The sequence below is a fragment of the Erinaceus europaeus genome, chromosome 2 (assembly GCF_950295315.1).
Source record: "Erinaceus europaeus chromosome 2, mEriEur2.1, whole genome shotgun sequence".
Classification (NCBI taxonomy): Eukaryota; Metazoa; Chordata; class Mammalia; order Eulipotyphla; family Erinaceidae; genus Erinaceus; species Erinaceus europaeus.
In genome coordinates, this window is record NC_080163.1 from 153,854,928 (window position 1) to 153,878,442 (window position 23,515).

General features: G+C 37.7%; 2 protein-coding genes and 1 pseudogene across 2 annotated transcripts in view; 2 read left to right on the forward strand and 1 right to left on the reverse strand.

Moving 5' to 3' along the window:
• CES1 (carboxylesterase 1) overlaps positions 1-23,515 on the forward strand; it is a 561,489-nt gene that overhangs the window by 205,323 nt on the left and 332,651 nt on the right. The gene's annotated exons all lie outside the window — the stretch shown is intronic.
• LPCAT2 (lysophosphatidylcholine acyltransferase 2) overlaps positions 1-23,515 on the reverse strand; it is a 77,923-nt gene that overhangs the window by 50,419 nt on the left and 3,989 nt on the right. The window contains exons 2-8 of the mRNA XM_007532710.3: positions 17,987-18,126; positions 14,263-14,480; positions 11,895-12,007; positions 9,876-9,936; positions 8,473-8,531; positions 7,030-7,064; positions 3,858-3,912 (exon numbers count right to left, since the gene is read on the reverse strand). Coding sequence (XP_007532772.1) covers positions 3,858-3,912; positions 7,030-7,064; positions 8,473-8,531; positions 9,876-9,936; positions 11,895-12,007; positions 14,263-14,480; positions 17,987-18,126 — 681 coding nt within the window. The remainder of the gene's footprint in view (positions 1-3,857; positions 3,913-7,029; positions 7,065-8,472; positions 8,532-9,875; positions 9,937-11,894; positions 12,008-14,262; positions 14,481-17,986; positions 18,127-23,515) is intronic.
• Positions 20,225-21,012, forward strand: LOC103122114 (exosome complex component RRP41-like; annotated as a pseudogene).

The following is a 23,515-nucleotide window of genomic DNA, read 5'->3' on the forward strand; positions in this document are numbered from 1 at the left end:
CCACCCTCCTAGCCTGTACCACAATCCTAATAAATCAGATTTCCGTCAGTACAGTTGTTTTAAACTGGTTGAAAGTCATTTCATTTGTGAAATTACTGAATAAAGGAGTCATTCTTTTCTTTGCCAGAAAATATTACCCAAACAGGTCTAAGATTTGGATGGAAAATACAAATATTGCAATAGTAGTTAAAAAGAAGACAAAAGAACAAAGAAAGCAATGGTACAAAAAGGCAATGTGGTAATAACAATGGGGGGACGCGAGAAATCTCTATGCCTTGCTGTAAGACAATCTGACTATCTGTTTTTTCATCTGTTCGATGAAAAAAAAAAAGTTCTAGGTCCATTTCCACATCTGTCTCTGGGTCTTGTCTTAAGTAGAAAGGGGTAGATTTGGAGGAAGGGACAGCACATATGTGTGTATTTATATAAACAGTGTCTTTTAAGTTTACAGGAAAGATTAAGTAGATTAGTTGTCTTCAGTATGGAGACGGGGCTCTTGCTCTTTTGTTCGTTTGCTTACTTGCTTGTTTTTAAGAGAAATAAAGCAGGCTAGACTGAGCAGCTATTGAAGGGAAAGCAGTGCTCAGATTACTTGGGGATATTGTACAAATTTTTCCAGACTGTATGATGGAACACAGGTTTGAGATATAAAGGAATTCTGTAGTCAAACACCTCAAAGGCACCAAGAAATCGTTTTATTTATTTATTTATTTATTTATTTATTTATTATTGGATAGGGACAGAGAGAAATTGAGAGGAGAGGGGAAGACAAAGAGGGAAAGAGACATACACCTGCAGCCCTGCTTCACCACCTGTGAACTTTCCCCCTGCAGGTGAGGCCCAGGGGCTTGAACCTGGGTCCTTGAGCACTGTAATGTGAGTGCTTAACCAGGTGCACCGCCACCTGGCCCCTGCACTTGGAAATCTTGAGAAAGGAAACTTGACTCATTCTTTTACCTTATAATTCTTAAACTTATTAGGGCAAAGACTACATGTTTTCCTAGAGGCATATTAATATATTTCAAGAACCACTGATTTTTTTGTTTGCTTTTTTTTTTTTTTTTTTTTTTTGTAATACTGAGAAATACTGACCTGATTTTAAAGTATAGTAGTATGGCCCAGAATTAATACTAGATATTTTAAGGTAGGCAGGCAATCTGCAAATCTCAAGAAAAGAATTCACTAAAGCTAAACTTGTTTTCCCATATAATTTGGCATCCTATCTAAGCTGGTATTGCTGACAACCTCCACAGAACTGAGGAGTCTGACAAAGTAGAGTAGCAGTACTGAGAGTTAGACACCACAGTCTTGTCTCATGGAATGCTGGCTCCTAGATGAATTTAAGATTTTCATTATACAGTTCATGGAATCAATCAGAAAATCCAGGCAAAGAGCTGGAAAGATAATGAGTCATTGCAAAAGTCATGATACTTTTTTGCATAGAAAAATACAGAAAACTATATCATGACTTTTCCAACAACCCAATAACTCAACTAGAGAGTATATCTGCTTTGTAGTGTGCATGGCCCAGGTTCAAGCCTGGCTCCCACTGCACTGGAGGAAGCTTCTGTCCTATGATGTCTTTTCTCTCTCCTTCTGACTCTATGTCTTTTCCTGAAAAAGTCAGCCCAGCATGGGGAAAGTCTAGAAACAACATGGGTGATTGGGGGTGGGTAGGGAGCAAAAAAAAAAAAAAAAACAGGTTAAGAACCCAGTTGTCAACTATTTTAATCTTCTCTCTTCAGAGACTTCCCAAAGGCATCACAGAATCCAATTAGATTCTGAATTCAGCATTCTACTTCATTCCTCAGATCCAAGAAAAGTTCTACTTCAGAGTCTTAAAAACCTGGTCAGTGGGAGTTGGGCGGTAGTGCAGCAGGTTAAGCAAACGTTGCGCAAAGCACAAGGACCAGCGTAAGGATTCCAGTCCCAGCCCCCGGCTCCCCACCTGCAGGGGAATCACTTCACGAGCAGTGAAGCAGGTCTGCAGGTGTCTATCTTTCTCTCCCCCTCTCTGTCTTCCCCTCCTCTCTCCATTTCTCTGTCCTATCCTACAATAACATCAATAACTAAAACAATAAAACAACAAGGGCAAAATAAATAAATAAATAAATAAATAAATATTAAAAATAAATCTGCTCAGAGTTTTCAGAATGATCTAATGCCCTACCCACTGCCTGTCACTGAGACTCAAACTGAGAGACTGTCCAGTGAGTGATGATATGAACTGCCATTCAGGCAGGACTTCCTCAGGTTTCCCAAGTGCAGAGTGATTCTAAAAGCAGGGGCTCTCTGCCTCTCCCATTGAGACTGAATCTCCAGTTCCAAGGCTTCGTGTTGAATGATTTACCTTCACTTCCACCTTCCTGAAAGGCTGGCAGAAAGCTCTCAGCTCTCACAGAACATAGTCTATAAGAAGTTGTGGGGCTCCAACTGCTATTGTAGCCCCTTTAAATTTTTTATTTTTTATTTATTTATTTAGGATAGAGGTAGAGAGAAAATAAAAGGGAGATGGAGATAGAGATAGAGATAGAAATGGAGATAGACACCTGCAGCACTGTTTCAACATTGGTGCAGCTTTTCCCCTGCAGGTGGGGGATTCGGGTAGGACATGGGTTCTTCCACAGTGTAATGTGTGTGTTTTACCAGGTAAACCATCACCTGGCTCCTAATCTTTGGTTAGGATGTAAAAGATATTAGTCAAGATGGCAAAGGTCAGCATTAAAAGGAGTAAACGAATAGGAATGGGGGGGAGGGGAGTGTCAGGGGGTAGCACAGCGGGTTACGTGCACATGGTGCCAAGTGCAAGGACCTGGTAAGGATCCCTGTTGTAGCCCCAGGCTCCCCACCTACAGGGGGTCGCTTCACAAGCGGTGAAGCAGGTCTGCAGGTGTCTGTCTCTCCCCCTCCTCTCTCGATTTCTCTGTCCTATCCAACAACAGCAATGACAACTATAATGATAATGACAATAACAATAATGACAACAACAAGGGCAACACAATGGGAAAAACGGCCTCCAGGAGCAGTGGATTCGTAGTGCAGGCACTGAGCCCCAGCAATAACCCTGGAGGCCAAAAAAAAAAAAAAAAAAAACCAAAAATCAAAAAACAAACAAACAAAAAAGAATAGGAACAGTTATACAGACCTGACCATTCTGACATACTAGAAGTTCCCAGAAGCTAAAGGTATTTCCTAGCACAGTTCTCAAGACTAGATCTGATAGCAATTTGTAAAACATCTGGGCTTATTTAAAGGTGGTGACTTTGGTGCAATACACTACACCCAGGAGAAGGAAGGGAAGAGAGAGGGTGAGGGGGACCGCAGTTGTGATACATGATGGTAGAAAGGACAAAGGTTGGGGATGAGAGTGTTCTGTAGACACCTACCATGGGGAGAGAAGAAAATGTACTTATGTGGGGCCAGGTGGTGGCACAGCTGGTAGAGTGCACATATTAAAGTGCACAAGGACCTGGGTTCAAGCCCCTGATCCACAACTGTAATGGGGGACATCTCATGAGCAGTGAAACAGTGCTGCAGATCTCTCTTTCTCTCTCTCTCTCCCTCCTCCTACCTCTCCCTTCCTTTTCAGTGTTTGTCTCTATCTAAAATATCAATCAATAAATAAAAATACAAAAATAAAATATTTTTTAATTAAAAAAATGAATTTGTATCCATGTGCCAACCTGTAAACCCACTGACCCTCCTCTCCCAATAAAATGATAGATCAAAAAATAAAACAAAATAAAGATGATGGATTTAATTTTCATCTTTTGTATATCTCATCTCTCCAAGAGGAGCTTCAGAATTAGAGGAAAGACTGAACCTGAAGTTTCAAGCCTTCGTATGGGATAACTTACCTCCACTTCCACCTTCGTGAAAGGCTGGCAGAACGTAAGCATACAAAGCTGAATGCTGAGGAGAGAAAAAGAGAAGGCCATGCCTATAAGGTAATACAGTTATTGTAGAACATACTCAACAACTTTACTCTAACATATAAGCACACCTACAGAGCACTTCAAATCTGTTGGCATTTGTAAATGCTACACTGCAGTTATAATCCTTTTTAGACTTAGACAACAATTCCAGATAGTTAGGCGTTAAGTCACCAAATGCAATGCCAAAAACATGTTTGTGAGTCAGAGCCTATGTGGGCACACTAGACTCCAAATCTGAAGTTTCTACCAGAAAAACATTCTCATTTAACCTTCATATCTACCTGCACTGTGGTATAATTAAAAAAAAAAAAAAAGTCATACTAACTGTTCAGTGAACCCAAAGTCACAATCTTTATAAGGACCTTAACATTGAAAGGTTCAAATGGTGAGTTGGGTGGTAGCGCAAGGACCGGTGTAAGGATCCCGATTCAAACCTCGGGCTCCCCACCTGCAGGGCCCTAGTCGCTTCACAAGCAGTGAAGCAAGTCTACAGGTGTCTATCTTTGTCTCTCCCTCTCTGTCTTCCCTTCCTCTTTCCATTTCTCTCTGTCCTATCTAACAATGACAACATCAATAACAATAATAATTCCAACAACAATGAAAAACAACAAGGACAACAAAAGGGAAAATAAATAAATATTTTTAAAAATTTTTAAAAAGGTTCAAATGATGCCATACATTAGGGAATATAAATATGCTATTCACATAATTTTAGGTACTTGTTTTTTTATATTTATTTATTTATTTATTTATTCCTTTTGTTGCACTTGTTGTTGTTATTGATGTCATCGTTGTTGGACAGGACTGAGAAATGGAGTGAGGGAGGGAAGACAGAGAGGGGGAGAGAAAGACAGACACTTGCTGACCTGCTTCACCGGATTGTGAGGATTGTGAAGCAACTCCCCTGCAGGTGGGGAGCTGGGGACTCGATTCAGGATCCTTACCCTGGTCCTTGGGCTTTATACCATGTGTGCTTACCCTGCTGCACTACTACCCGACTCCCGATACTCGTTTTTTAAAGATGATTTCACACTTCTTGTTTCTCTTATTTTTTCTTTATAAGACTTGAAAACTTAGAGTTAAAAGTCAATGTGACATTTTTCTAGCCAAATGAGTATACTGAATTCCTGGTGAGTTAAAGCTATTATAATGTTGGCCTAGCAAGATAGCTCAGCTGGGAGTGTGTTTGTTTTGTCATGTGTGTCACCCAGGGTCAAACCTAGCCCCCACTGCATAGAGGGGAGGTTTGGTTCTGTGGAGTCTTTCCCACTCTCCTTCTGTCTCTGTCTCTATCTAAAATAGTTGGCCCACAGTGGTGAAGACTCAGTAATGAGAAAAAAAAATGAAAACATAATGTTGAAAAATTTATATTTTATAATTTACATTCTTTATTTTGGCATCCTTTGCTTTAATTACCCAAGTGTTGGTCCTAATATCTACAAACACATGTAACTGCCCTATCAGTTACCTATTCTGATTTTAATTTATTATTTAAAAGTGATTTATATGCATGAAAGGGAGGCAATAAGTGTAAAGCATTAAAAAAAAACCTGACTGCTTCAAAAACTGTTTGGTTTGTTTAACTGGTACCAAAACACACACACACACACACACACACACACACACACACACACACACACACTTTATATGAAGGAAAGTGATGATTTATTTTAAATATTTCTTTTTTTAATATTTATTTATATAGTTTCCCTTTTGTTGCCCTTGTTTTTTATTGTTGTTGTAGTTATTATTGTTGTTATTGATGTCGTTGTTGTTAGATAGAACAGAGAGAAATGGAGAGAGGAGGGGAAGACAGAGAGGGAGAGAGAAAGATAGACACCTGCAGACCTGTTTCACTGCTTGTGAAGCGACCCTGCTGCAGGTGGGGAGCCAGGGGCTTGAACCGGGATCCTTACGCCGGTCCTTGTGCTTCATGCCATTTGCGCTTAACCCGCTGTGCTACTGCCCGACTCCCACTATTTTAAATATTTCTAAGTGGTTATGACCTAGTCATCAACAATGTAATTTAAATTCTGTTTATAACAGCATCAAAGGGCAAAGCTCTTGGAGAAAGTTCTTAAATCCAGGTGGCTTCACATATCCCTTTCCAAAATATAAAGAGGTTCAGATTTATACAGGGGGAACTAAACAAAAGATCTTTGGCAGCCCAGGAGGTGGCACAGTGGATAAAGTGTTTGCCTCTCAGGCGTGAGTCTTAAGTTTGATTCTCAGCATTGCATGTTTCAGAGTGATGCTGTGGTTCTCCCTCCCTCTCTCTTTCTTACCAATGAATACACCTTTAGAAAAAAGATGGAAAAAAAGAAAAACTCCATAAGAGAAAGCATAATTCTACATGTTCTGTTCTTCTAAAAGGTCTATTTTCATTCCAGCTTGATTAACAAAAACTGTATCCTTCCCTTTTCTTAAATATTTATAAAAACCACTGACCTCTATGTTTTTTAGAATCCAAGAACAGAACTGAAAGCTTGGTCAGATATTTTCTCAACTCACATAAGGTAATCACAAGGATTTCAGGCCATATAACTAAAATCGTCCTTGGCTGCTTAAGCCAATACAATAAAGCAACAGAAGAGACACTAAGCAATGCTACATCTGCAATGAAAACGCAAGTGCAAAATTAAAGCAAAGTAGACTGTAAATTTGGTTAATATAAATGTTTCCTAAGAAATGGTAGACAGATATCTGAGACTCAACCGTATATAGGTTTAATAGGTAAAAGAGACTTATCAGTTACAAAAACTTAAAAATGCTTTCACAAAAACAAGGTCTTTTTTAAAAATTAGAGGGGATATGGATCAACCTGTCAATGCCCATGTTCAGCGAGGAAGCAATTACAGATGCCAGAACTTCCACCTTCTGCACCCCATAATGACCCTGCGTCCGTACTCCCAGAGGGTTAAAGAACAGGAAAGCTATCAGGGGGAGGGAATGGGATATGAAGCTTTGGTGGTGGGAGTTGTACCCCTCTTACCCTATGGTCTTGTCAATGTTTCCATTTCATAAATAAGTAAATTTTTAAAAAGAGGGGATAAATGACCTCACTAAAGCAGAATTTCTATATAAATAGACTTACAATGTATATCCTTGCCATGTCCATGTCACAGTATCCTACAGTAAGAAATGATTTTTATGCTTGTTAATCCAGAGGAAAAACAATAAAATAAACAAACAAAAAATCCCCACTTAATTTAGTCCTGGTATTAATGAGTATTTGTTTCTGAATTGAAAACAACATGTTGAAAAGTAAAGCAAGCCTGTCATCATTGCTAAAAACAAACAAATAAATAAATAAATAAAAACTGTGGAACACCATGAATTCTTGGATTATAGATCTATAGAGTAAAGTAGGTATATGCTAAAGTCAAATTATCAAAACTCTGTGAAACTCTGCCCCCTTTCCTTTTTGACAAACTTGAAATGGATTCTGTAGAATGAAAACAGGCAGAAAAGCAGGCTAATCTTACTAGTTAAGGCTTATAGTTTAGGCCCTTTCTGGAAACAGATATTCTTTTGGCATTAAATGGACCAGGACAGAAACTTATCAGCTTTGTACTGATAAGGATGCAGACCCTTGGCTGGATAGAACTGGCCAAAACAGCCCATCTTAACCTATGGTCTCTTTCTCATTAAAAAACAAAAAACAATGTCTCACAATGGTGATCCTCCACTATTTCCAGTACACAAGAAGTATGGTAATTATTCTATGTTCCTCAGCTATGCAGGTCCACCTTTCTCTCCTCTTAAAAATGCATGATTGTTCCTGGAAAACGATAAACTCTTCAACATGTTTAGAGTGTTACATCACCCTATCTTTAGTCTGCAGAAAGCTAGACAACTCCCCTTCTCTTTAGACAGACAGACATATGCAGTTTCACCACTCTTGAAGCTTTCCCCCTACATGTGGTATCGGGAGGCTTGAACTCAGGTTCTTGTTAATTGTAACGTGTATGCTCAACCAGGTTTATCACCACCTGCCCCTCTAAAGCCCTTACTTTTTATTCAGTTGTCCCTATGATTCTTGACAACAGTACTTTATAGTCCTCTATCTTTCTATGGAAGTAGTAATGTGTATAATTTTTAAAGAGATATTAACTATTTTTAACTGAATAACTAATTTGATTACAAAAGCCAGAATACATCAGCTCTCAAAAGCACGTTATTTGAGAGAAAAGATTAAATTAATACATAGTGAATAATTGATATGAATGACAAATACAAACTCATAAGCAGGAAGAAGTTGATTTAAGGTTTTTTTTTTTTTTTTTTTAAAGTTCTTAATGATAAATGTCCAAGGTTGGGAAGTCAACCACTGAATACTTTCAATCTTAAATAACCTCCACCTTGCCTTTTAACACAGATTTTTCTGGTAAATAATGCTCTCTTCTGAGCCAAAACAATCTCCCAACAAAAGCCTTTATTGTAGCCACTATTTACTGACTGATACCTTTATTCAAATATTTAAAAGAACCCAGTGAATGTATTTGAAATTCTTTTCATAGAAGAATGTCATGCTTACCAGCTCATTTGGGTATCTGAGGAGGACCGGCTGCACTGGGACTCCTGGGATGAAGGCGCCTATGACCATATTAAAATTTTATAACATGTTCTTGATATGAATACAAGTTTTATAATAAAGAAAACAGTTAATAAAAATGGTATACATATACCAAATGTTTTAAGAGTACATATAAAGCAAACTATTTGCTAAATTAAAAAAAAAAAAGAAAGCATTACTTTTTTTTTTTTTTTTTTTTTACAAAAATCAAAGATTTTTAAAATTCAGAACTAAATGTGTCCTGGAAGTGACACAGTAGGTGAAGCACTGGACTTAAATGTATGAATTTGATCCTTGATCCTACATATGCCAGCACTGCTCTAGCCTGCCTCTTTCTTTTTCTCAATAAATCTTAAAAAAAAAAAAATCAGAACTAGAAGGCCGAGAACAATCTAGTTGGTAGTGCACAGGACTTGTATTCAAGAGGTTTCAGGTTCAATTCTTGGCACTGCCAATGAATTGAACTAGGTGAGTGAAATGGTATAACGTTGTGCTTAAGTTACATCTTCATTTGTTTTCCAAATATCTTTATTCAACATGATAAAATAATAATGAAATAAAGACAAAGAGAAAAATAAGAAGCAAAACGTAAATGAAACCAAATACTTGAAGCAAGAACTACATTTGTGCTACAAGTGAACTTACTTCGGCTCTGAGCACTGTAGCAGTCAATACAAAAAAAATACTTTAAAACTTTACCAATTAGTATGAGACCTATAATTTATATTTTTAAAAAGAGAGAAACTCGGAAGGCATTTTAAGACTACACTAATGATAATTTGCAACAGGTTTTTGATGACACATAACCACAGTTGTCAGAAAGGATAACTTTGGGAGTAAAGAAAAATCTGCCAGACAAGATCAGAAGAACCTGAACTGGAATTGGCATATTGCACCAAAGTAAAAGACTCTGGGGTGGGTGGGGGTGAGGTGGAGAATACAGGTCCAAAAGGGATGACAGAGGACCTGGTGAGGGTTGTATTGTTATATGGAAAACTGGGAAATGTTATGCATGTACAAAATATTGTACTTACTGTCGAATGTAAAACATTAATTCCCCTATAAAGAAATTTAAAAAAAGGAAAATCTGCCAGAACACAGAAAACACACACACACGCACACACACACACACTACATACATGCATGCACATGTGCAGGGGCACAGATACTATTCTTAAGGAAGAAGGAATTAAGACATTAAAAGAGAAAGGAGTAAATGCTATAATTTCACAACATTAAAATGTTCTATCAGAAGAGAAGAATTGCTTACGTCAAACTAAAGAGTTATTTTGTGTATTATTAGTATCCAATTTGAGAAATCCTACACACTACTTTGTCACAATACATAATTTAATTGATCTCACCTGGTTTAAAAGTAATCAAACAGGAACGATTAGTACAAGTACCTTCTGGGAAAACTAGTATCTTCGGAGAAAAAGAATAGATTTAATATTTCAATGTAATTAATTTCTTACCTACTCACTTTCTTATAATTTCACAACTAGCTGCCAATTCATATAAAACAGAATGAAACAGAGGCTAATACCTGATACTAGTGAAAGCTAAAATCAGACTACTTAATTTTCCCCTAAAGAGAAGTGTAGCCTTGCCATTAATTAGTAAGCAGATTAGGGCTTTGAGTAGAAAACACACTAAGCAAATGTTTCTTAAAGATGAAACTAATGATCTGAATACATGTAATAGAAGATGAGACCTTTAAGCAAGGTCAAAGTGTACAGTACAGCAAGCAACATTAAGTTATTTGTTCTGTTACTACATTCACCCTTAAATAAACCATTTCCTACTAAGTTTTTCCACTGAAGGATCTTCATTCTTATGCCATGTACTGAGGAAAAGGCAGAAAGTGTTTACAATATGCATTATGCCCCATTGAATCAATAGACCTATGGAATATAATTTAGTCTCCTTCTTGAGAAATATTTTTGGCTTTTAACATACTTCCTTATGCATTCTTTGTGAAGACAAGCTGTACCTAGTTTTCCTATTAGCTGAACATAATAGCAACTTGAGTTTTTGATGTTTTAGAATTAGTAGTGAGGGTGAGGAAATAGTAGAATGGTTATGCAGATAGTTTTCATGCCTGAGGCTCATATATCCCATAGGAAACCAGAGATGAACAGGTTAAAAAAAAAAGAAAGAAGAATACATAGAACTAACAATGAGAGAACAGCTAAATATCAAAAAGAAAGAAAAAAGAAGGAAAGGAAAAAAGAAAAAGAAACTTTCTGAACTCAGTCAATAATATGTTTTTTATAATATTAATTAGAGAGGGATAATACTGTTAGACTAAATTGCCAAAGGTAACAGGTTATTTGAAAAATAAAATTATAAAAGGTAAAATTCTTTCCTCCAATAAAAACTGGGTTTCCTATGACAATATGATTATTCAATAGAAATTCTCTTGCTTTATTATAAGCAATGCTTGTCTATAGAGTAAATCTCAGGGTTAGAAAAAGCAAAGAAAATTACTTTGCTTCTCTAATGGTGAATTCTTTCTGCAATATCCCCCCCCAAGTGGTTGCTTAGTTAATGCCTGGAAATTCCAGAAAACAAAAACAAAAACCCTCCAAATCAGACCTTTCAACCTATGGACAAACAACTCCTCCAGATGAAGAAAATGAACTCAAATCTATTTATTAAATCCCACCTACCCACCATAGATTAATTTCTTGCCTCCAAAGAGAAATATCAAACCCTTGTCCCAAATCCCAGGTCTCACCAATAATGTTTGAAATCCTTCTCACAAGCTTTGGTTTCTAAAATATTATGGTTGGTCATACTCTTCTTGGGACTTTGACATCTACAAATCATCATTAGTGGCTGAGCTCACTGTAGAACTAGTAGCTCTGATATACAACGCTTGTTTTCATCAGGGCAAAGGAATAGTTAGCAGTGTCACACATGCAGCTTTATGCATTAAAAAGGATCCTCCTCCCTCATCTTTAAAAGGAACCCCCTTGGGAGGGTTTGTAGGATGAGGACATTTGAGAGTTCTATACATTCCCTAAGCTAAAGCTGCCTCACATGATTAAAGTTCTTAAATCACTTCCACCATAAGCCCACCATATGCTTGAATATAATTGAGGTTTAGTATCTCATCTTTAAATTGTATATACATTCACAGGTAGAGAATTACTTTTTTTATGGCCATATATATAGCATTATGGAGAATTAAAGAGCTATATGGAGTTAAATCCATGGAGTATTTCATGAAGCGGAAGACATCTTAATGTTTACTCCTTTGTTCTGTTTCTACTATATCAATGCTGTCTAGCAGAGCTTTCCCCAGATATTACTAAATATGTCTGAAAATATACAAAGATAAGTTCTTAGTGTATTTTAAATGAACACCTGTGTTTTACCTGGGGCCATTCACCTCCTGAAGTGGCTCGCTTTACTATTTCATTTATTGTGTTTCTTCGTGAATCTGGATCTACACGGGATACCAACACGGGCTGCAAAGCTCGTAACAGTCCTTTAAAATAAAATGTCACAAACAAGTCATTATTTGGATTAAAGTTGGATTAATTCTGGCTGATACTAATTAAATCATAAAACTAAATGATAAATGAAAATAATATCAAATCAAAGAAAACAAAATTTTTTAAAGCCACCTATTAAAAGCTTATAAGGGGTAGGGGCAGGTGGTGGTGCAACCAGTTAAGTGCACATAGTACAGAGCACAAGGTCCCGTGCAAGGATCTAGGTTTGAGCCCCATCCCCTCCTCTCCCCAGTTGCAGGGAGGACAGTTCATGAGTGCTGAAGCTGGTCTTCAGATGTCTTCTTTCTCTCTCCCCCTATATTACTCCCTCCACTCTCATTTTCTCTCTGTCCTATCCAAAAAAGAAAAGAAAAGAAAGTAGGTACTAGTACTATGAATACACCAGGAGCAGTGTATTCATAGTACTAGTACCTAGCCCTAGCAATAACCCTGGAGAGAAAAAAAAGTTTATTATAACATAGCCTGCACTAGTACTTCATAAGAAAAGGTGACTAGACCTTAAAACATTTCACTGACTTAACAGATGTTAGCAGCAAGAACATGAAACAAGTTATTCTTTCTCGGTTGACATAAAACCATTGGGATATATTTTGGAATATTATGGAAATGAAGTAGGTACATTCATAGTGCACACGAGAAAGGGGGAGCTTACTTTTCATCTAAATAAAATTGTCAGTATAACACTCAGTGTAAAATAAACCTCAACTTATCAAAAATCTATCGCTGTCCAGTTTTTCAGGAAAATGGCATATTACACAGGGCTTCAGATAGTTATACATTTTTTTAAGAAGTGCTTTTTATATAGTTGAGTGACAAAGCTACATGAACCACTATTATTTCTACAGAATACCAAGGAAACATCAGGAACTTCCATACCCACTCTCTTAATCATTTGATGCTTGCAGTAACCTGGGGACAAACAGGAGCGGTTACTTAGAGACTAATACTCTCAGGAGGGACCGCAGCATCTGGTGGGAAAAACATTTCACTTGCTTCATTATTTTTTATGACAGGAAGCATGTATTGTTCCACATAATCATTTTCAAAAAGTTACACATTGGTCCCTCATGGAGATTCTGGGACAATAGAGGAGAAAACAGAGTGCAGAGAAAAAACTTAGCATGTTTTTCAGTCTAAAACCTCAAAGAGACCAAAACTCAAGAAATAGCATGTAACTGGTGTTGCCACAAATCCTCTTAAAAATATCAGACATGTTTGGCATTCAATCTGGTCTTTCTGGCTATACATAAGGATGAAAATAGAAATTTGAAAAGGTATGTGCAGCTCCATAATATACAACATTCTTCACAATTGTGAAATGAGAACCAAGTGTACTGGAATGAATGAATGGAGGAGATGTGGTATGGACAGGAAGTCACATCACATTTCAGTCAGTGAGAGACCACATATTCAAAATTTACTGGTCCCCATATATAGCCTAGCTCTATAGTAGTCTATTCAATCTAAGTCTGAGTGAATATACTCTATGATGTTCATAAAATGAGATGTCTGGTTGTGCTTGTATGTATGTACACACACTCACTATAGGCTCCTACTCAACAACAAAAGATAAAATGGAGTAATTTCAAATAAAACAAAGAAAAATACTAAAATACTATCATTACACACAACACACACACACACACACACACACACACACACACACATATGAGGTTAGAGGGGGTAAATCCTAAAAGTTGACTTTGTATAATGACAGATAGTAACTAAAATTATTGTGGTGACTATTTCATAATGTTTACAAATATTGAGTCATTATGTTGTGCATCAATAATCAATAAGATTTTACATGACATTTACTCCCCCCCTAAGAAAGGAGCAGAAAGTAGTGGTGGTTCATTGATAAAGATAAGACTTTAATAGTAGTATAGGGGTTCAGATAAAGAAGTGTCTAACCGTTTAAAATTTATTCTTTTTTAATAATTTTTCTTTCTTTATTTTTTAATATTTTTAATTAATTTATTAATGAGAATGATAGGAGGAGAGAGAGAAAGAACCAGACATCAAACCGGTACATGTGCTGTTGGGGGTTGAACTTGGGACCTCATGCTTGAAAGTTCAGTGCTTTATCAATTGCACCACCTCCCAGATCATTAATTTATTCTTCTGATAGAACTAATTAAAAGAAAGTAAACTACATATAATTAAAAAAATTGAATGCCTGAGCATAAAAAATTTTATCTATATTATCTTAAATAAAAGTACTTACTACCAATCAGAGGGACCTGCACATTCTCACATCGAGACACTATAGAAGGTAACCCAGTTAAGACACAGGCAATTCCATCAAAGAATGTTGAATGAGGGGCAACAACAAAAATTGGAGCTTCCACAGGACTTGCAATCTTGCCTTTCACAGTAACGACAAATCCCATTGAAAAGAACATGGCACGACCCAAAAACTTCATAACTGGTTGAGTAATTTTCCTTTGGAAACACATATAAAAGAAGAAGAATATGATTAGCTTATTGCAGCTAACAGCAGACAATCTACTCTAAAGCGTAACACAAAATTACATTTTCTTTCAGACAACTTGCTTTTAAAAAATATAAGCTAAGAAGAACAATTAACCCTATGGGAGGCTCTTTCTGCCAGGCACTAGCCTAAGTATGTTATATTATAATAATAAATATATTATAAATAATATAATATATTAATTATTTAATCCTTGGACCAATTTTAAACAGTAAGGATTCTTTTCATTCCCATGTGAGGAAACTGAGGCACAGAGACATAATCTTCCCAGGGATATATGGCTAATCAGTGACAGCATTATTCTGTGACAATAAAGAATGAATTTACAACACACATCTCCCATTAAAAAAATTCATGTTAAATGACATATGTCAAAAAGAGGGTGGATACTGGATGACCTCACTCATAAGCAGAACTTGAGAAACAAGAACAGAAAGGAATAATACAAAGTAAAACATGGACTGGGCTTGGTGTATAACACCAAAGCAGAAGGACTCTAAGAAGGGTAGGGGTATGGGAGGTGGGGTGGGGGGGTGGAGGGGAAACAGAGTTGGAGGGAGTTTGGGCCTGGTGTATGATGGTGAAAAAGGACCTAAGTTGGATGTTAAGAGTATTTTGCAGATAACTATCATGGGGAGATGAGAAACTACCTATTGACAACAAATGCACTGTAAAAACCATTAATTCCCCAATAAAATGATAAAATAAAGACATTCAATTCAGTTAAGTTACATGAAGGATCTACATTTGTGTGATAAAACATACTACTGTCTCTCAAAACACCTGTCCTCTGAGTTATTTTAGGAAGGGTTATTTTAAAGTAGATCTGTTCTCTCTATCATGATAGTTCTCAGACAACATCAACACTCTTTTTTTTTTTTTTTTTTTCCCTCCAGGGTTATTGCTGGGCTTGGTGCCTGCATCATGAATCCACCGCTCCTGGAGGCCATTTTTTCCCCCTTTTGTTGCCCTTGTTGTTGTAGCCTCGTTGTGGTTATTATTATTGCCCTTGTTGACGCTATTCGTTGTTGGATAGGACAGAGAGAAAATGGAGAGAGGAGGGGAAGACAGAGTGGGGGAGAGAAAGATAGACACCTGCAGACCTGCTTCACCGCCTGTGAAGCGACTCCCCTGCAGGTGGGGAGCCAAGGGCTCGAACCGGCGTCCTCACGCCGGTCCTTGCGCTTTGCGCCACATGCGCTTAACCCACTGCGCCACCGCCCGACCCAACATCAACACTCTTAAGAAGTAAATATGTCATCTTATTTTCTTGGGGCAGAGATACCTTTAAATAATTCCATAAATCTAACTGATTGATTCTCAAAAACAGGCTCTCTTATGAAGGACTAACTAATTAACTGAACTGCAGCAGAAATAGTGCTGGATAAACAAGACAAGTTACCAGCTTCCACTCTTGATGAGTTCCATCAAATCAGGAAACAGACACATACTCAAAGCAAGGCAGACACAGAATAGATAGAAATCTCAGTGTGCAAAAGCATGTAACTTTTTTGTGACAAATAAAATATGCACTTTTCCCAGACATCTATCTAATGAGAGTTTTTAAAAACTGAGCCTTATGTCTGCATAAATTCATTATTAGCTGTTGGGGGAGCATAGAGACACTGGCATAGTTATCAAATGGGAACTCTGAGTCTCAAGCATGGAAATCTTCTACATAACCATTATGTTGTCTGCCCAGGCCCTTCTTTCAATATGTTTTTTAAGAATTATGATTGTAATCATGGAGATGGTATAATTATTGAATATCCAGGGCCATAGCTAGCATTAGATTCAGCTCTAATTCAAACCAGCCTAAGCCCAATACTGACATTTGTCTACTAGAGCAATAACTGATTAGCACATTATATGTTTCTTTAATCCTTTCTAGGGGGAGTCAGGCAGTAGCGCAGTGCATTAAGTGCACATGGTACAAAGCACAAGGGCTGGTGTAAGGATCCCGGTTTGAGCCCCCTGTTCGAGCCCTCGGCTCCCCACCTGCAGGGGAGTCGCTTCACAGGCAGTGAAGCAGGTCTGCAGGTGTCTATCTTTCTCTTCCCCTCCTCTATCCATTTCTCTTTGTTCTATTTAACAATGATGACATCAGTAACAAAAACAATAACAACTGCAGCTGGAGGGATGGCATAATAGTTCTGCAAAAACAATAACAACTACAACAACAATAAAAAAACATGGGCAACATAAGGGAAAATAAAATATAAAAAAGTAAAACAAAATAGTTTCTAGGATAGGGTCTCTTAGAAAGTTTGGAGCACCATCTCATTGGAGATCAAGATTTAAAGAACAGATCCTTGTGTACACACACACACACACACACACACACACACACACACACACACACACACACACACTAGAGTTCTGCTGTGTCCTAATGCCCGGCTATTGGTTTCTAAGGAACTCATGGAGTTCACATTTAAAATCTATGGAATTCACAGAGCCTTCACTTTTAGAACATAGGGATGACAACAGTAATGAACTTTAACCCAACAACTTTGCTAATTAATGATCAATCTCTTCTATAATACCATGCTGATTAGTTAATGCTTGAGAAGTGGTTTGATTCCACATCAACAATCATGCTTTAAAAAGCTAGGCTGTGACAGGGCCTGCTTTGTACAGTCCAGGTTCACTCCCTGTCCCCACTATACTAGAGGAAGCTTCAGTGTTATGGTATATTTCCTTTTCTGTCTCTTTCTCTCCTTAAAAAAAGTTTTTTTATTTTAGTCCCTTCATTTATTTGTTATTGGATATAGATAGAAATTGAGAGGGGAAGGGGGATAGAGATAGGGAAAGAGACAGAGAGACACCTTCAGTCCTGCTTCACCACTCATGAAAGCTTTCCTCCTGTAGGTGGGGACAAGAGGCTTAAACACGGGTCCTTGCCCACTGTAATGTATGCACTTAACCAGTTGCACCACCACCTGGCCCCCTCTCTGTCTTTATCAGAAAAACAAACAAAAAAAAAAAACTTGTAACAGCAAAGACTTGATAATGACAAAATAAACGTCTAAGCTATGTTAATGAACAATTAAAATGGGTAATAATTTCTATATATAATTGAACCACATAATTAAAGTACTGCAGAAATATGTAAAACTATAGAGAGGCCAAAATGAATTTGAAATAGAGCAAAAGAAAGCCAGGTATTTTTCACTGACAGTGGTTTCTGCCATCTAATTGTGTTTTTCAGAACCTGAGACCTATCACTTTATGATGAGAAGTCAGGAAACAAAACCTCTGTCAGTAGGAATTTACAATTTTAGCTGAAGATGATGAAGTTCTAGGGTAGCAATCTCTGCATGATAAATTAGGAAAATTCTCTTCTGAGATAAAATTAATGACTAACGTAGTAGGTAGCAGTTAAATGAAACCACTGATCACTGGCTCTATGATGATAAACTTCTTTTCTTGAAAAAGATATCTAATCGTTTCTTACCTCCGCCAACCAGTTATTGGGTGGGTCAGCTTTTCAGGACAGCAAGCTGTTGATATTGCAGCGAATGGCCATGCAAGTACTATAATTAATGCAACCAGTAAAGCACGAATTGGAAGCAGGATAATTCCAAGAAGGAAAATCTGGAAGTCAAAGTTGATTAAGAATAGATTAATACAGTCATCCCTTGTTTATCATGGTTAATCAGTTCCAGACTCTACTGCAATATGTGAATTTCCAAGAAGTAGGATTCTTTATTTATAAATCGAATATTTTCATAGTTACAGCATAGAAAACCTGTTTATGATCTTCTAAATACAGTTTTTTAAGAGCCCTCTTGACATGAAATAACACCCCTTTAGCTTTGCTTCCTTGCTGAAAGGGACAGTAGCCGTTGCATGGATATTCTTTTCATCTTTACGGATGGACTAAATGATAGACTAATTCAAGTCGTAATGGTGGGTAACCTCCACAATTTTCTTGCTGTCTTACCTAAGAGTTTCACCTTCTCCTGGATGGTAAGCATCTTCCTTTGGCACTTAGTTTCATCATCAGAAGGCTTAGAAGAAGCAGCATGTTTAGGAGACATTGTGGTGTTTAGATAAAGGTTCTCAGAAATCGCAAACACTTACTAGAGCAAAGATGCTTCTGATATGTAGTGACAAAGAAGCATGTAGGAGAGAAACATGCTCTGATTGGCTTGGTTTCACCACACTCGATTTCAAACACACACAAGGAGTGTTCTAGTGACTGCACCTGGCATTGAAGGATTTGTGAAGGTGCTGCAGCACATAGGCTGATAACCATACGGTACAGTAATTTTAATTGTAATACAGGGGTGTATAATTGACTCAGACAACCGAGCGTGTACTATATCATTTTCACTGTCTCCATCAACATTTTAATGAATATATTTGAAAAAGAAACAATGCAATAGAGTGAAGCCACGAAAGCCGAAATGCTAACTGGCAGTGGACGACTGTAATTGCTTCTCAGCCTTTTGACTCAGATCAAGTGCAGAACAGATGAATGCATATTATTTTAACGCTATAAATATCAAAAGAAACATACAAATGGAAAGCTTTATGTTACTCATGCACTCAAGGAAACATTAAATACTACCTTGTTCCAGACAAGAGTCTAAGCACAAAGGAAAGCAAAACATTTTGTCTACATCACTGCACAAAGTTTACTATGGACATATAGCAAACAAAGCAGAGAAGAAAGCCAATTATCATGTGAAACAGTGCTATACAGGTCTTTTTTCTCTCTCCTTCTCTACTATCCCTTCCTGCTCAATTCTCTGTCATATCAAATTACAAATAGTAAATAAACATTAAAAAAGAAAACCAACTCTTACAAGACAATAATGAAAGTGACTAGATATTGAATGCATCACTTAGCAGTCAGGAAAAGCCACTTGAAAGTCTGAACAGTCTTAAAAAATATATATAAGCTGTATGTGGGAAAGTAAGAGAGGGAAATTGCTTCTAGAAAGCTCTGGAGAAGACATTTCTTCTGCTAATACATTAGAGTGTGAAGAGATGATATTATTTATCTGTCAGACATTTAGAATATGATTTTTAATGTCTTTGTTACTAATTTAAAATATAATGAACTTCAGTCAAAAAACAAACTGCAATATTTTAATCTTTTGAAATATATCGAAACTTTCATAGCTCATCACTTGTTCTATTTGTGGTAAGCATTCTAAGTTGGGTATTTAGGTTGCTTTCACATTTTAGCTATTGTGAATAATGCACTTATGAACATAGGCATGCAAATATTCTTTTGAATTAGAGCTTCCATGTCATTTGGATGGAAGGCTACTCTGTAACCGAATAGAATCGGCTTGCATTACATGGAATGAAATACATGAAATTGGAAGCAATTATGCAAAGTGAAATAGATAAAGTGGTTAAGGCCAACCACTGGATGATATCATTCATATGCAAACTATAGATGACTAAAATAAGTGTGAAACTGACCAAAAAAAAAAGTGGCAACCAAACTGTCGCTTGAATTTTGTGAAAACTAAGGGGGTTATGAGGATGGAACAGGAAGGGAGGAAGGGGTGTGTAACAAAGAACTCCGGTGGACGGTATGGTGACACACACATGCTATGTGTGGGTGTGAAATTATAACCCTGGAAATCTTATAATTTTGTAAAACATGTACTTTTTAATTAAACAAAAATAAAATTTTGATTATTAAAAGGGGAAAAAACAGGGAAACCGAGGCCGTCGGCGGGGCAACATGGCTGGGCTGGAACTCCTGTCTGATCAGGGCTACCGAGTGAACAGGCGGCGCGCCCGGGAGCTGCGCAAGATCCAGGCGCGAATGGGAGTGTTCGCGCAGGCAGACGGCTCGGCCTACATCGAACAAGGCAACACCAAGGCACTAGCAGTGGTCTATGGGCTCCAGATCGGGGCTCCAGGTCAAGAGCCCTGCCTGATCGGGCCCTGGTGAACTGTCAAGTACAGTTCCGCAACCTTCAGCACAGGTGAGCGCAAGCGGCGGCCACATGGGGACCGCAAGTCCTCCGAGATGGGCCTGCAGCTTCGCCAGACCTTTGAGGCAGCCATCCTTACACAGCTACACCCACGCTCTCAGATTGATATCTATGTGCAGGTGCTGCAGGCAGACGGTGGGACTTACGCAGCTTGTGTGAATGCAGCCACACTGGCTGTGCTGGACGCTGGTATACCTATGCGGGGCTTTGTCTGTGCCTGCTCTGCTGGCTTTGTGGATGGCACTTCCCTGGCAGACCTCAGCCATGTGGAAGAAGCAGCTGGTGGCCCCCAGCTGGCCCTGGCCCTACTGCCAGCCTCAGGCCAGATTGCACTACTTGAGATGGATGCCAGGTTGCATGAGGACCACCTGGAGCAGGTGCTGGAGGCTGCTGCCAGGGCTGCTCGAGACGTTCACACCCTACTGGACCGAGTGGCCCGGCAACATGTACAAGAGGCCTCTCTCTTGCTGGGGGATTGAGCATCTGTTCACTGAAGCCCAAAATAAAGTGCACACACCAGCCACTGTAAAAAAAAAAAAAAAAAGGGGAAAAACAATGTTGCAGTCGTTGCTGTTACAATCCTGTGTCAATTTAGTCAAGATGGTTAGTAATTTTCATATATTCTATATAGTTATTGATGTTTAGTTTGATGGTTTTGTCAATAACTTAGAAAGTATTAATATTATCAATCATGTCATTTTTTTTCTTTGTTTTGTTCTTTCAATTTTATTTTCAAGTTTTCAAAGTTCTAACAGTAGAGGCAAAAACATTCAGCACTATTAAGTTTTCTGTTGATATGATCATTTTATTTTTATGAAAAGCCTCCCTTAGCATCTACTGTTTGTAATATACTTTGATGGCTACTATCTCGGAAATTATGCAGTCATAACACCTTTTTTTTCATTTGTTAATTCTATGGTGTATCCTTTATCTTCTTGCCTGTATTTGTCTTGGAATGCTTGTATTATAGATAGCTAAGCATGTACTTCTGCTCAATCTCACCATCTTTGCCTTTAAACTTGTTAGTTCCTTTATAGTTAATGTGATTGTGATAGATTTGTATAGGTTTATTGTTCTAATATTTCATTTCTATATAGTTTATCAATTTCATATTTCTCTGTTCTTCTGTTTTCTTTTGGGAATGTGAAAGTTTTTTTAGAGCTCAATTTAAATTCCTTTACTGGTTCCTTAGCTATACTTTTTTGTATTCTTAGCCAGTAGTTGCTCTAATGATTGCAATATGTATAGGTAAACTAGATTAAGAATATGCCCAGGGCTGGGGAAATAGCATAATAATTATGCAAAATGACTTTAATGCTTGAGGCTCTGATGTTCCAGGTTTAAATCCCAGCATCACCATAAGTCAGAGCTGAGCAATGCACTGAGAGGGAGGTGAGGTGAGGAGGTGGGGTAAGGAAAGGTGAAAAGAACTTTTTTTTTTTTTAATCTACCCAGTTAGGCTGGTGAGATATTAGGTAGGATACCTGCTTTTCTGAGTGTGACCCAAGTTCAAGTCCCTAGCACACCACACGGGAGTACTATGATATGTGGAAAAGATTTGGTGATGTGTTTTCTCCCTCTCTGTCTTTGTGTGTGCTTATGCCTCTGTCTGTAAAAGTCAGTCTGGGGTAGTGAAACCACACATGAGCAAGGCCCCCAAGATAGAAAAAATATATATACACAATTAATCTACAAAGACTGTACAAATTACTATATCTCTTCACATGAAGTGTCAGAAAAATAGTGCAATTCCATTTTTCCCTATTCATTCAGTATTTCTGTTTTATTTTTCTATCTAGATATATTTAATTCCCATAAATTAATATTTTATGTTAAATGGCCACAATTCTAGTTCTTTGATTAAATTAAGAAAAATAAAGTTTGTGTTCTTTATCTAGCATTAGTTATTCTTTTCTTTTTTATTGTTGTAGTTATTGTTGTTATTGCTGTTATTGTTGTTGTATAGGGCAGAGAGAAATGGAGAGAGGAGGGGAAGACAGACAGTAGGAAAGAAAGACAGACACCTGCAGACCTGCTTCACCGCCTGTGAAGCGACTCCCTTGTAGGTGGGGAGCCAGGGGCTCAAGCCAGGATCCTTAGGCTGGTCCTTGGCTTAACCCGCTGTGCTACTGCCCAACTCCCTATTTATTCTTCTCTATATATCCAAGTATCAGTTTTGTGGCATTTTTTCTTACAATCTGAACTATTTCTTGTAAGCATGTCTGAATGACAAATTCCCTTGTTAATTTATCTAAAAACTCTTAACTTATGAAGAATATTTTCACTGGATATAGGATTCTGGGTTGGTAGTTGGGCTGAGTTGCCTTTGATAAATTATGGTGATACTGTGTATGATACAGCACATCCTAACAAAGGGATTTTTAAAGTTAACCCAATTGCCAAATAATTTGATTACAGCAATAAATATTTATTGTCTTCTTAAACCCTAAGACAGCAGGAACCTCCCGCTTCTTCCATAGAGCCTGTATTTCCCCCAGTCCTGGAACTTCTAGGGTGGGGCTCTTTCTTGTATGCTTCTCTCAATTCATACCACATGATATTACATCTCCCAACCCCAACCTAATCAATGCAATGAGTACCACATCACCATGCTTCACTTCAGACTGTGTCCAGAGACTTCAGTCATGCAATGTCAACCCTTCAGCCTCATTACTCGGGTGAGACCTTTCCTTTCATAGTATTCTCTAATTCCATTCCAGGTGGTTCACCTCCTAACAAAGTCCTAAAACCTAGATACACACCAAGTCCCAAGAGATAGAACATATGTTCACATGTATCCATAAAATAGGGCAAAATATATACCTGAAAGCAAAAGTACACAATAGTCTGCAGTGAGTCAGTATAAAGTTGATAATGAAATAGCATCTACTTAGACTTAGATACCCTTCACACCTACTTTATTACATTTCCCTCACTCCAAAGCTAACCTTATCAAAGCAAGGACTGCAAAAGCTGAATAAGGGCAAGAGACTGACATACTTTAAGGATGACTCTTTAGT